The sequence below is a fragment of the Drosophila mojavensis genome, unplaced genomic scaffold, assembly GCF_018153725.1.
Source record: "Drosophila mojavensis isolate 15081-1352.22 unplaced genomic scaffold, ASM1815372v1 contig_16, whole genome shotgun sequence".
Taxonomy (NCBI): Eukaryota; Metazoa; Arthropoda; class Insecta; order Diptera; family Drosophilidae; genus Drosophila; species Drosophila mojavensis.
Genome location: NW_025318693.1, coordinates 8,334,398 through 8,347,965, shown reverse-complemented (window position 1 = coordinate 8,347,965; position 13,568 = coordinate 8,334,398). Strand labels below are relative to the sequence as shown.

The 13,568-nt window shown below is 39.4% G+C and overlaps 2 protein-coding genes across 2 annotated transcripts; one reads left to right on the top strand and one right to left on the bottom strand.

Moving 5' to 3' along the window:
- The first annotated feature begins 3,204 nt into the window (after nucleotides 1-3,204).
- LOC6573005 (acyl-CoA Delta-9 desaturase) lies at nucleotides 3,205-8,866 on the top strand. The gene is made up of 5 exons (XM_001999065.4): nucleotides 3,205-3,612; nucleotides 6,593-6,923; nucleotides 7,002-7,338; nucleotides 7,424-7,770; nucleotides 7,838-8,866. The coding sequence occupies exons 2-5, from the start codon at nucleotides 6,593-6,595 to the stop codon at nucleotides 8,095-8,097; spliced, it is 1,275 nt and encodes a 424-aa protein (XP_001999101.1). The 5' UTR covers nucleotides 3,205-3,612; the 3' UTR covers nucleotides 8,098-8,866.
- Nucleotides 8,867-11,231: 2,365 nt separating this feature from the next.
- LOC6573006 lies at nucleotides 11,232-13,210 on the bottom strand. Its single transcript, XM_001999066.3, has 3 exons — nucleotides 13,145-13,210; nucleotides 11,852-12,251; nucleotides 11,232-11,794 (listed from the first exon to the last, which is right to left on the bottom strand). Exons 1-3 carry the CDS (start codon nucleotides 13,208-13,210, stop codon nucleotides 11,283-11,285), a joined length of 978 nt encoding a protein of 325 aa, XP_001999102.1. The 3' UTR covers nucleotides 11,232-11,282.
- Nucleotides 13,211-13,568: the final 358 nt, after the last annotated feature.

The window sequence follows — 13,568 nt, the reverse complement described above, 5'->3', positions numbered from 1 at the left end:
ACCACTATATCGTATGATTGACATAGGTCCATGAATATAAACTCTATCAAACTAGTGGCTCTTTCTGGAACTCTATATAGAGACAAATTTGAATTATTAATAAACATTTCTGCTATATTAAATTTATCTAAATTTCTTATCAACTAGGAACAGTCTTCATGCAAATAAACATAATTTTTCCTCAGCAAAATGAAGTTATCTTTATGGCTATGATGGAGCATATGATCGTGATAATGAATGTTAATTATTCAACACTTACCAGTAGCCCACCTCTGGATTATTTCTTATATTAGCGCTACAAAATAATTTTTGCAGTATTTCAGTTTTTATGCTGATTGTTTTTTATTTTCAGCTCAAGCCAACCTCTTGGCTCTTGCTGATTATATAGTATTAAACAAATTTCTTTATCTATAAGTTGAAAAATTCTGACAAATTTTACTATTATTTCATAATGGGTATGAACCATCTGTAGCAAAGCAAGCACCTCAAGACCTCATAATTGCTTTGGGTAATTGACTTTGTTCAAGAACCTGCAATATTCTTGGCCTCACCTTGACGCAGCTAGAATCTTCTTTGTGCATCTCTAAGCAGAGGTTCATATTATCTTCATTTTTTTTTTTTTTTGCAATTTTAATTGCATGCATGTGTGTTTATTTGATTTTTAATATTCTTTATGATGTTTTCTGTTTTTGGTGCTTTAATGCTGCAAGTCATTAAGTGTTTTGGCTGCGACACGGCCATTAGCTGCTAACTGCCTGCAGCCTTTCAATTACTCTCCCGACCTGTGTGCGGGGTTACACGGCGAATGCACAGTGTCGCAGATCTCGCACAAAATGGATTGAATTAAATTTAGTTTGCTACAATACAAGCTAGGTCTCACCTAATTTGCTTCTGAGGCACGTCCTCTAATTGTGATGTATGTGCTAAAGCGCATTTATGGACACAAATACCTTGGGGCGAACTACTCCAGTTTTACATTCATTCACATCAGTTTCATTCAGCGCACAAGTTGAATGAACCATTTCGATCGGTATTTAGTCAATATTCACGCACGTGCTCAAAAATTAACGATTTTGATAACGATTTTCTGATTAGCCTCATAAATTTCGCACACGCCCAAACTTCATAATATTTAGCACAGGTCCGACTTCTGTTCTGCATTTATAGAGTATATTCAAATCAAGTTGTTTTGTCACAGTTCCTGGCTGTTTAACGATTGAAGCCAGACAGTGGAATGAGTATGTTTAGATACTTTGACTTTAAACTCTGTGCAACATTTTGTTGCCACCTGTTGACCTTCCATCGTTGCTGCAAGTTGCAAAACGATGACTTTTGACACTTCGACCCTCTCGCACGAGTTTGTCTGTCTGTCCCTCCCTCTGTCTGCCTGTCTGTTCGCATTGCAAACAATTTTAGTGGCCGTCAGTACAACAAAATTAGACACAACTCATTTTAACAATAAACATTTGGCAGTAAACTGTAAACAGTTATTTTTTTTTTCATTTTCATTTTCAGTTATTGTTTCTTCTTTTTTTTCGAAACATGTACAAATAATTACTGGCCTAAAACGGGGCTTGGGCCCAACTAGCTGTTTGTCTTGAGAACCGCGAGTCGTCCGTCACTTTGCGTGGCCAAATATTGACGCGGATTCAACAGCAATTAAGTTTGGTCATGAAAACGATTGATTTTTAGAACTGTAACAAAACCACAAATCAGCAGCAAACTGCGAACTTTGAGAACAAACAAACAAAATGCGGCTGCCTCACATGTAAAGTGCCATGGAAACTATGTGAAAAGGCCATCAAAAAGACGAAATTTTAGTGTTTTTTTTTTTTACTAGGAAGAAGTTCGCTCAAAGTATGCAAGATAAGTTTGTCAGCCCAGATGCATATTTATAAAAGAAATATGATAGACATATGTATTCATATTTCATAAATATAAACCTCTATTTCTTCCGTTTCGGCAAAGCTCCATAAGATTATTTGCGAAGTTTTAATGAAAAACATATACGAATTTAAATTCATATCAAAATATTTGTTTGTTATAATTGATCCACTTCCTTCATATTAAAAATTAATATTTAGTTTTTAGCAATAAATATATAATTCAATGTTCTTATTTCTTTAATATATTCAATATATCAGGGCACTGAATAAAATATTATATCGAATATTAAGTATACAAGCAGAAATATGAAATTAAAAAAATAAAAATTTTATTAACAACAATAATATTAAATTGGCAAAATAATTATAATTATTATAATAAAAATCATATTCACAATTATATAATATGATATATGTATGTATAAACAAATAGAAGCAGTTATGAATGAATGAATGAACGGACAAAATGTGAATTATTTATGTCTCAATCGATTTGAATCGATCGACTTTGGCTTCTCAGAGCTTAATGAAATCATAAAAAGCTAACAAAAATCGCACACGCGGCCACTTTTAGGCCAAATGCTCAGCATTGAATGGAATTGAGAATATTTAGAGCTAAATGTGGCCATTAGCCGGCTGACATGGTTGACATGCATATGCAAAGCACAGGCAAGCATAATGGCAGTTAATAAAGTAGCCAACGTGCTCAACTTGACCGCTAGTTGGATAGTGCATGACCTGCAGCTGAAACTAAAGCCAGGCCCGACCCTGTTGAGTAAGCCAAAGACGCCGACGATAAGAAAAGTCCGCAAAGAAATGAAAAACAGAAAATCAAATGTGGTTGGACAACTTGCGTCGTGTGTGTGTGAGAAAGAGAGAGAGAGAGGGAACTGAAGAGGCCTACGTGAGTTGGGCCAAATACTCTATGGGCTAAATGTGAATTTTATGACGATTCGTGGTAAACCACCGAGCCCCCGTCTTCCCCCTTTCCCATCTACCCCTCTCCCACAGCATAACTGAAGTCTTGTTACATTCAATTTGCGCTGTCGCTTTTATCTAAATCAAATTACTTAATACCAAAAATCAACGAAGCCACGCGTCGCACATTAGGTCGACGGGAAAAAAATAAAACAAAAACAAAAAACAGAAAAAAAAAAAAATCACACAAGCGTACCGCGATCAACGATCGTCACAGTTCAAGAATCGGTCGGAGAGCCGACTGCATGTCGCATGAAGATCGGCTTTAAAATTCGGCGTTGCTAACTATTTGAGGCACTGTTGTTCGTCAGCATTGGAGCACGAACCTCACTCGCTGTGAATCGGTTGTGCGCGAATCTCCATATATATATATATATATATACTCACACATACAATCACATATATCTGTATCTATATATGTATATACATATGAATTTTGAACTAGCCAAGCTTAAAAACGATCTGCCTGACGTGCCGTACAATCATACGCCGTGCATTCTTCGCGAACCGTGGATGTGCCGCGTGTGTTTATAAGTTAACCAAAATTATATATATAGAATATCGAACATCCTTATAGGGATGCAAAACGAACTATTGAGTGCGTAACTCGTACCTCAGATTTGGTGTGTGTTTGTTAAGAAAGCAAAGAGCAAATCTATAAGCAACATACGGATTTTACCTGATCATCAAATAGAGATATATATATATATATATAGAATATATATATCTGTAACGCAATTAAACAAAGGTAAGTACAAGCAGATCATAAGGGAATACAAGTCTATATCAACAGAGATATTAGTCATTGGAAATTTCACAACATTTTGCGAAAATTAAAGGAATGCCTAAGATGATAAAATCCTCAGGTATCCACTAAGTGGAATGTGCTCAACATCAATCAATATTATAAATAAAATCAAATCAATCTTGAGTCAAGAATCTCTTAACTCATAGTTTCACCATTGAACACAATATAAAGAAGACAATAGCTATATATATATAGATGTATAAAATGTGGAAATATTTGTGAATCATCAGCGAAATAGGAAATCACACAGCAACTATAACGCGCTTTAAGAATGGGCATAATAATAATATCGAAATATGATTGGGGAAAAAAGAAGAAGCAAAACGCCACAAAGTTAGGGATCACGTAGCATAAATAAAAAAAATTATGCTAGCCTTTAAAGGCAATGAGTCAAAGTCCATCTAATATGTAGATAGGCTAGGCTGGCTAGGCACCCTGTTCTACGCACAATGGGGCGTATGCGTAATGAGCGCGATTGTTCTAGGCGGCTGCTTGTATCAGGTTTTTGTATTTGTATTATTTCTGTCGATTCTTAAATTGAATATCTATATATGCGTTAGCATAGTGTTTAATGAATATGGATGGCGCGCATAATTGCGAACTGGCCATAGCAATGAAGACATTAGAGACGATCATGCATATAGAACAGTCGTCACGTTCCAGCCAGCCAGAGACAGAGCCAGAGCGTCATCCATTGTTATGCCAGCAGCGTCCCAGCCCGACGAATTGATCAATGGATATGCATAGAGATATAGATGGATTGACATACAGCTATAGCACATTGATTGAATGTAGCTGATATTTATTATTATTATTATTATTATTGTCATTGTTGTTGCTCTGACGCGCTAGTGTTTGCTGCCAAGCAGTTTAAGATCGATTGATTAATTCGATTCAAATAAAAAAAGAATAATATTAATAATAATAAAAACTCTCACGAAAGATACACCACAAAGATACATGAGTATCACAAGCCTTTGAAACTCTAGCCAAAACCCGTTGCTAGAACCTTGATCCCACAGCATAAATATATGTATGTGTGTGTATGCACAGTCACTTATATTCTAAATCGAAGCTGTTTTCTGTATAAGTTTTGTTCTTCATTGTTGAATTATGCTAATATTCCGGTAAGGATGGCCGCAGCCACAAAGCAAGGCTAGCCAATCTCAACATATTTTGGCATTGGCATATCAGACTCCAAAACTCGTTTTGACAGAGGCAATGAGTGGTGTTGGCTCTCGATTTAGTTGGGTATCATATGTATATATATTTGGCTTGTCTATATATTACAATGTGACGACTTCAGTGCAATGCACTCTGTCAGCTTTCTCATTGCCTTATAATTGATATTAATGAAGTATTTTGCAATGCATTTAATGGCAAGCATTATGCAGGCCAAAGTTGAGCTTGATTGGCTCTATATATAAATATATCCTATATATGTATATAATATATATTATATATTGGTGTTAAATGTATTACAAAACATTTAATTAGATACATTTCACAAAATAATGCAAATTCTTTTGCGCATTGACGGGCCGGATTGAAGTCTAATTTTGTTTGTAAATTTGTTTACTTAGCCATTGGTCAAGGTCAAGTTCTTTGATTAATATAGATTTTGGCACGAAAATATTCAAAGGCTGAACTATGCGCGCACCTGTAATTCAATTGCTGATCGATTAAGTGGCTGCGGCTTCAACTTGACATTGGCAACGGCTGCGAGTTATTGACTTCAAAAACTAGGCACGAGTTGGCATCGAGTTAGATATACTATATACGAAATGCCCGGACTGAGCAGCCAACAAGAACATTAAATCAAACTCTAGACCGCGTGCATGTGGTATGAGGTCAACCGGTTGTCGATTCTAAAGAAGTAGCTGCCGCCGCAGCCAACCTGTCTGCCTCAGCCTCACCTGCCCGACCGCCAGTCAAGTATTTAAGCCAAAAGCAACAAAATAACAAAATAATAATTGCTCAATGGAGCTGCTTCGCTGCTGCTAGTTGCAGCTATTTGCAGCTTTTTGCAGCTGGCTGCATTTGCTGCAATTATCAAACGAGCATCTTTCACACACTTGGCCAAGGTCGCTGAGTTGCATTCAAATGCAGCGCCAAATCTTGACGTCATCCAAATCTCAAATTACAAAGCGCGCTACATGCGGCGCAGGGGCAATGCCAACTTAATGCAGGGCATGATTCCAAGTTCTCTTTCTATTTTTCCATTTTTTGTTTGTGTTTTCGCTCATTATTGTGCGCAAAGTAAAACTATACAATCGTGCATGCAAATGGGCATTCTAATCTAATTGGTAATTAGTGGCAGGCGCCCAACTTAATAAATTCGAGAGATCAACCTCATGACTTCGTCCATACAGTCTGTCTATAATTTGTACTAAAGCGTGCCACGTAAATATGCTAAAATAGTTGAAATACTAAAATCAAAATAGTTTATTGATGGCCTCTTCAAGAATTGTGCTGAAGTTTGTCGATAGAAATATATACATACATACATATATAAATGTATATATCAAAATGTATATTTTGTTGCTTTATCTTTTTGTTTTTGCTTTGTCTTGGCCTTTTGCTTCCGGCTTATTCTTTGTATCGGTTTTATTCGAATCTGAAGTAGCTCAGCTATCGAAGGCCGTTGGTAATGAGGCAGCTGCCTAAAGCTGGTCCATAATTAGCTGCTCAGCTGGGGAGGTTGGGGGGCGCTCTGCCATTTACGTGGAAAGTCAGCTAACATGCTCTGCATAGCAAATGAGTTTGCTTTGCATCCCAGCGCTGCACAATTGCCAGCAATTTGCCGCTGTGACAGGCCATTAATAAGGAAGCGAAATATCGACGATATGGGCATGTTTCATTTCTATTCCGTCAACATATATACGTAGTTATTTACTAAGCTGATCTTTTGTGTTTGCAGATGGCACCGAACATAATAGGCAGCACCTTTATATTGGCTGAGACGGCCATGGCTGATGCCAATAATAATAAGATGTCAACAGCAGCAGCAACAACAACAACAGCAACAACAACAACAGCAGCAGCGGCTGCGCCCATCAAGGCAGCACCCATGCCGGCAGCTAAGCCGGCCACGCCCCAAACGGATGCCCAGAAAGCGACTGCAGCTGCCGAGCCCTTCAAGACCCAAATCGTCTGGCATAATATTGTGCTGTTCATCATCCTGCACTCGACGGCTCTCTATGGCCTCTACTTGATACCGGCCGAGAGTGCCTACCTCGAAATATTGCCCAGTGAGTAGTCGAACAGACAGCATCCGCCTCTCAAGCGGCATCTAATTCTGCATCTCTGCTTCTCTGTCTCCCTCACAGTTTATCTGTTCTCGTTCTTGGGCGGCTTGGGCATTACGGCGGGCGTGCATCGTTTGTGGTCGCACAAGGCGTACAAGGCGAAGCTACCACTGCGCATCTTCCTCATGCTTTGCCAGTCGCTGGCATTTCAGAACAGCATCTGGGAGTGGACACGCGATCATCGCGTGCACCACAAGTTCACCGATACACACGCCGATCCTCACAACTCTCGCCGTGGCTTCTTCTTCGCCCACATGGGCTGGCTGCTCTGCAAGAAGCATCCCGATGTGCGCGGCAAGGGCAAGCAGATTGACATGAGCGACATTGAGGCCGATCCCGTTGTCATGTTCCAGAAGAAGTGAGTCAAAGACAGGACTGACACAAGTTGAGGCAACGATACTAACTACCACTCTCGCTCTCTCTCTCTCTCTCTCTCTCTTTAGATACTACTTTGTTGTGATGCCAATTTGCTGCTTTGTTGTGCCCATGCTGATACCCTACTATCTGATGGGCACCTCACTGAAGGTCTGCTTCTTCAGCTGCTCGATGCTGCGCTATTGCCTCTCTCTGCACGGCACCTGGCTGGTGAACAGTGCCGCGCACTTCTACGGCATGAAGCCCTACGATGTGAACATCAGCTCCGTCAACTCCAAACTGGTCTCGAACATTACCTTCGGCGAGGGCTGGCATAACTACCATCACGTCTTCCCCTGGGACTACAAGGCAGCCGAGCTGGGCACCTACAATGGCAACTGGACCACAGCCTTTATCGATCTGATGGCCAAGATAGGTAAGCAGACGACCAACTTGTCTCGAGTTGTAGTGCGGTTTTGAAACTATTGTTTATCTCTGGTCAGGCCAAGCCTACGATCTGAAGTACGTGTCCAAGGAGATGGTGTACAAGCGTGTGCTGCGCACTGGCGACGGCTCCCACATTGCCGCCCTGCTGGATGCCAACAACAACTCCAGTGCCGCGCCCACAAACGAGCTGGTGATGCACCTGGATCACGAGAAGGAGGAGAACGCCGTCTGGGGCTGGGACGACAAGGACATCAGCGAGGAGGATCGCAAGCATGCCACCATTGTGAACAGTGTCCAGGAGAGCAAACAGGATTAGACAATGTTTGTGAATTGCGTCCCGCATGGTCTATATAACTCTCGCCGATTTTGATAGATGGGAATACAGTGTTTTCTGGCAGTATATACACATATATACTCCTAATATACGAATGAACGCGTCTGTTATCTATGTCGTGCATTGGACGCAAATACATATTAAAAATGGCTTCAATTCCAAAAAAAAAAAAAAAAAAAAGATCAAGAGACAAAAGAGAAATCTTCAAACCTTAACATATTCGAGATGCGTCCAAAACTTTGTACAGACTATCAAAGCAAACCCAGCAGCAGTTCTACATAGAAGACATATGCATTTTTTTTTATATATATCTACTTAATCGTTCAATGCTGAGCACACACTTGACCCCTATATATACATATATATATACATACATATATCTATGCATAATATGTAACGCCTGAGTTCTAACGACGCAAGTGGATCTAGGCTTAAATGTACTTGATAAGGCTTATGCTTAAGTCTCGATTCTCAAATGGAGAGAGTGTAAATTGTTTGTAATTATTAGGTGTGTAGGATATTAAGCTTTAAGACTCCAATTGTATATTTAATCAGAACAATTTGTAGAAAAACAAAAACAAAATTGAAAACAACAAAAAAAAAAAATTCGCTAAAATTCCAAAAAAATTCAAAAAATTTTATTCATATGCTTTCTTTCGCGCTCAAGAAAAGAAACAATTTATCGCGCGACTTGGACATTTGTCTGGAAATGGAATAAAGATTATGCCTAACGAGCATATATATAAATATATATAACATATATAAAACATTTACTCAGAAAACAATGGGAAATGGTATAACTGATGTATTGATAGATTGTTTCAAAACAAATAATTTGTAATGTATGATAATATGGTGAAGATTAAACGGTATATATATATATATATTTATATATATATATGAAGAGCAATAACAACACAGGCCACAATTGACAAGTTTCAGACAACATGTTTAAGCATATATGATTCTAGAGTTATTTTATATATATAGACCTTATCTATAAGGAATACAATTTTGTTTAAGATTTTCCTTTAAATAAAACATAGATAATTTATATATATAGTACATATTTTTTCTTTATGATTTATGTATAGGCAAACAATAATACCCGATTTCGACATAACTACGATATCTCCTCAATAGGAGTTCAATTAAGGAGTTTAATGCTGAGTCTCTAGCTCGCTCTCAGCTAACCTGGCTACATCTACTATACATTTTTGATTTTTGATTGTCTAGTTAGTATTCTAATTATTCTCTTATAAAAGATCGAGTATATTTCAATTTCTGATCAGACGATTATTTATACATTAAAAACTTGATGTCTCTAGCTTCAATAGGACCGACTGTTGGACGGTCGAGCGAACAGCAAAACAGAACCAATATACTCTTCCCAGTTAATATTTAAATATTTAATGCAGAACAGGGTATCTGCTGGTCATGTACTTCCGCCTTTAGTGCCATTACTGGTTTATTACAGTTATCAAATATGAAATTTAAAGCTACTTTTATTATTAAATTAATATTTATTTTCTGGCTCTGTTTGCTTCAATCATTTCGTATGCTTCGCTTCTTTTCGATTGACTGGGAAGTACCGACAGCTTAAGTGTCATTGTTTTTTCTGTATTTGTTGTTGTCGTTGCTGCTGCTGTATACCAAACTAGTTGTCTGCTGTCTTGTTGCTGTAGTCGCGCGTGCGCCTATACATTTTTAATGAGCTGCGACAAAAAAACGAAAAAAACGTCGCATATTTACCATCCAAAACTTTTGCTGAACTTTCGGGTGAAGTTCTTAATTTAGAAATGACGTAAAATCCTTGAACTCTTAAGAATTTTTAACATATATATATTATATATGAGTATCTAATAAAAATACCTAACATTGCTTTATATTATATTTAATGGTTTTTTGTTTAAGACTTTACCCTTTCTAAAATTAAAATAGCTTAACCTTGAATTTGATGGGAATTGAAATACATATTAGTATATAGGTCAGTTGCAGTGTATAAGTCAAGCGACTTTGCTTTAGATCTATTCAACTTATGTTAAAATCCACTATGTTTTATGCAATACATGGGTGAAGGCGATCAAATCGATTAAGAAAGCAATAACAACAAGTAAGAAGGCTCCAGTCGAGACTGCTCGACTAGGAGATACCCTGAACCCTCCAAACTGATATTCTAATCATTCTGGACTTCTTTTATGCACACATACATACACATGCACGTATAAGCACGCGCTCTGCAAACTGCGCAGCTAGCAGCGGCTGCGCTTGGGCTGCACTGTAGTGTGGGCAATATAATGAGAATTTATTTGTTGAATAATTTCTTTTGTAGACACGATCTTAATGAAACTTTTAGAGCGTAATCATATGGCTAAAATGTGTGTACATTCCAAAGCATAAATCTCTAGTACTTGAAATGCGTTTTTTACAAATTGGGGGCGAAGGGGGCGTGGTATCCAAAATCTGTACATTACAAAATCTTTGCATACATTAACTTTATATACAGCGCAAATTTGAAGTCTCCAGGTCTAAAAGTGTTCAAATTAAGCTGAAAAAACAATGTCGATTTTTCGATTATTCTCGATAAAAAAGTTATCGGATGAGTTATCGAAAAAATAAAGCAAACTTGTACTGCCTATGGTATACACGAGTATGCATGCCAAATTTCAGCTCTCTAGCTCTTATATCTTCTGAGATCCTTTTGCTCATACGGACGGACGGACGGACAGACGGATCAAGAATATATATACTTTATGGGGTCTGCGATGATTCCTTCTGCCTGTTACATACTTTTCACAAAACCATTATACCCTGATTTCCCATTTTCAATGGGTTCAGGGTATAAAAATATATTTGGATTCTGAAAGAGAGAGGACACAGGAATATATTTAACCTGCGAAATTTATAAATAGAAATGTATTCCGAACGATAGAAAAAGTATTTCCTCGCCTTCCAACGCCACGATACTCCCAAATGGAGGAGGCCTTGGTCACTCTCACTCGTAGTACAGTTGCTCTCTCTTTCAAGCTCCCCTCCACACCCATTTGCATTAAAATCCAACTTCAGAAACAAAGGCCGTAGAACGGGAGACAGTCTTTATTGGAAGAGCATTGTTACCAAGCTGGATGAGTATTTGCTTTAATTAACTAAATTAAATTAATTTACGATCAATGGAAGCCCTCGCTATAGCCATAGCTGATATGCTGCGGCTGATTGGCAGCACTGGCGGCGGTGGCCGAGGAGTACGCGTAGAGCATAGCGGCCAGGAAGGCGCCGTTGTTCATTAGGAGCGACATAATGGTGGCCATCTTGAGGGTGGGCAGGATGAAGGGCAGCAGGCTGCCCAAGAGTACGACGGGCAGGACGAGTATGGGCACGGCCACCTGGAGCATGGTCGTCTTGTAGGAATGCTTCTTCTTACGCTTGTTGAGCAGTCCACCGACGCCACCGCCGCCGCCACCGTCTTCGCCGTTGCCGCCCTGACCACCGCCCAGGCCGCCCTTGTGCTTGGAGCTGCCCTCGACCTCCGGCACATAGATCTCACCGCTGGCACTGGTACCGCTGCCGGTCGTGCCACTCGGGCCACCCAAGGTGCCGCCAGTCAGCGCGTGAAGATTCATGAGATGGAGCTCGTCGTCCGTATCGCGCCGGCGTGCTCGGCCCAGGCGCGACTTGATGGCTGCAGAGCATAGACATAGTCAGCGGCAAATATATCTCTTCTGGCGCACATACTCACCCTTCTTTAGGCTAAACTTGAGCTTGTTCTCCTTGCTGGGCACAACCTTCACCAGCATGCCGGGCAGAAAGTGCAGCTTGAGGTCGCGATTCTTGAAGAAGCGCTGAAATCTCTGCACCAGCCGCTGATTCAGCTCCTTCTCCGACATCTGCTGATACTTCTCTGTGATCAGGCTGCCCAGTTGCGTCTCCTGCCCGAAGAACTGATCGAGAAAGTCGCGCGTCACATTGCCCGTCTGCGGCAACTGCTTCCGCTCCTCCAGCTTCTGCAGCACGAACAGCTTCGTGCAGCGCAGCATGCTGAACTCGCGCAGACACTCGTACATTCGCATCGGTATGGTCGAGCCGAAAGTGCGTGTCACGCAGTTCGGGCTTGAGGCATCGCAGGTTTTCAAGGCGCGCTGCAAAGTATGCAACACCAAATTTCACTTTTAACTTTACTATGTGGGCGTGGGAAGCAGTACTACGTGGGTATTACGTGGATTAGTGTAATCTCTTGAGTTTTTCACTGAAGGTTTACACTATTCAGATTAGTCTATCATATAATTAACAATCAACTAAGGTTATTTTACATTTTTGTTCATTTTTATGAAGTCGAGAATCTGTACTTAAAAATGAAATTATTGTATATATGCATTCTTCCAAATAGAGAGGATTTTGGAGTAAGACCTTTTCGTTCCAATCAACTAAAGTACTCATGATTTTCACATTCATACTCTTACTTATTCTTTCTTTTTTTTTGAGATGTTCAGAGTGTAAGTAAAATTACCTGGAGCACAATCTTAAAGTAACTAGATTTTGGTTCGGCATTTGAAATATATACCTATAAAACTTTTGTTCGCTTACTGTAGTATTAAATTGACAACAATTACAATTTATGGATATACTTATTATATAGCTTTGCCTAGGGATACTGATTCACGATTGCGTCTTATTTAAATTTGAATATCGTATTATTTATAGCAATAAATTGAAATAATAAACTTGGATTAAAAATATAACATTTAAAATTTTAATTTTAATTTTTTAATTTTTTACTTTAAGGATATAAAATAAGATATAACTTTCCTTGATAGCTCAGCAATATCACTACGATTCTGATATGTGACCACGATCTTAGGGTGATGAAGTCACAGACTTTGTTTTAATGGACACTTGACCCTATACAGTAGTACTTCAATATATCATACTGATATTATTATTGTATATTATTTCTCGTCATAAATTCTGCTGTCAATGTGACCTAACACTCAACACCAATCTAAATTATTTGATATATATTTTTATGCTTTACCCAATCGAAGGCCTGCGCGAGGCCCACGGCCAGCAGGATATGCACAGCGAGAACAATAACACGCATTGCGAAGTCTGAAAATTGATATCTCGATGTGAGCACAACTGCACGAGAGCAGCAACAGCTTTGAACTGAATGCATCAGCCAGATCGCGGTGGCTGCCAGTGGCCGTCGATCCTGGTGGCCAAGCGCGGCACAGCCAACTGGTTTCACCAAGAGCGGCCAGTGGCGATCGAGCTCTCGCCAATTTAGTTTAGCAGGTCACACTGGCTGGGGCCATGGCAGTGGCTGCAGTCTCTTCTGGCTATCGGCGGTGCATCGTTGGCCCCTTTTGGCTGAGTTATAGTCGGCCCAGTTGCTGATACGTACCAATTTTCAATGTCAAGAGTCAAAGAAAACAAAAAGAAGAGCGAAGTGTTAACTG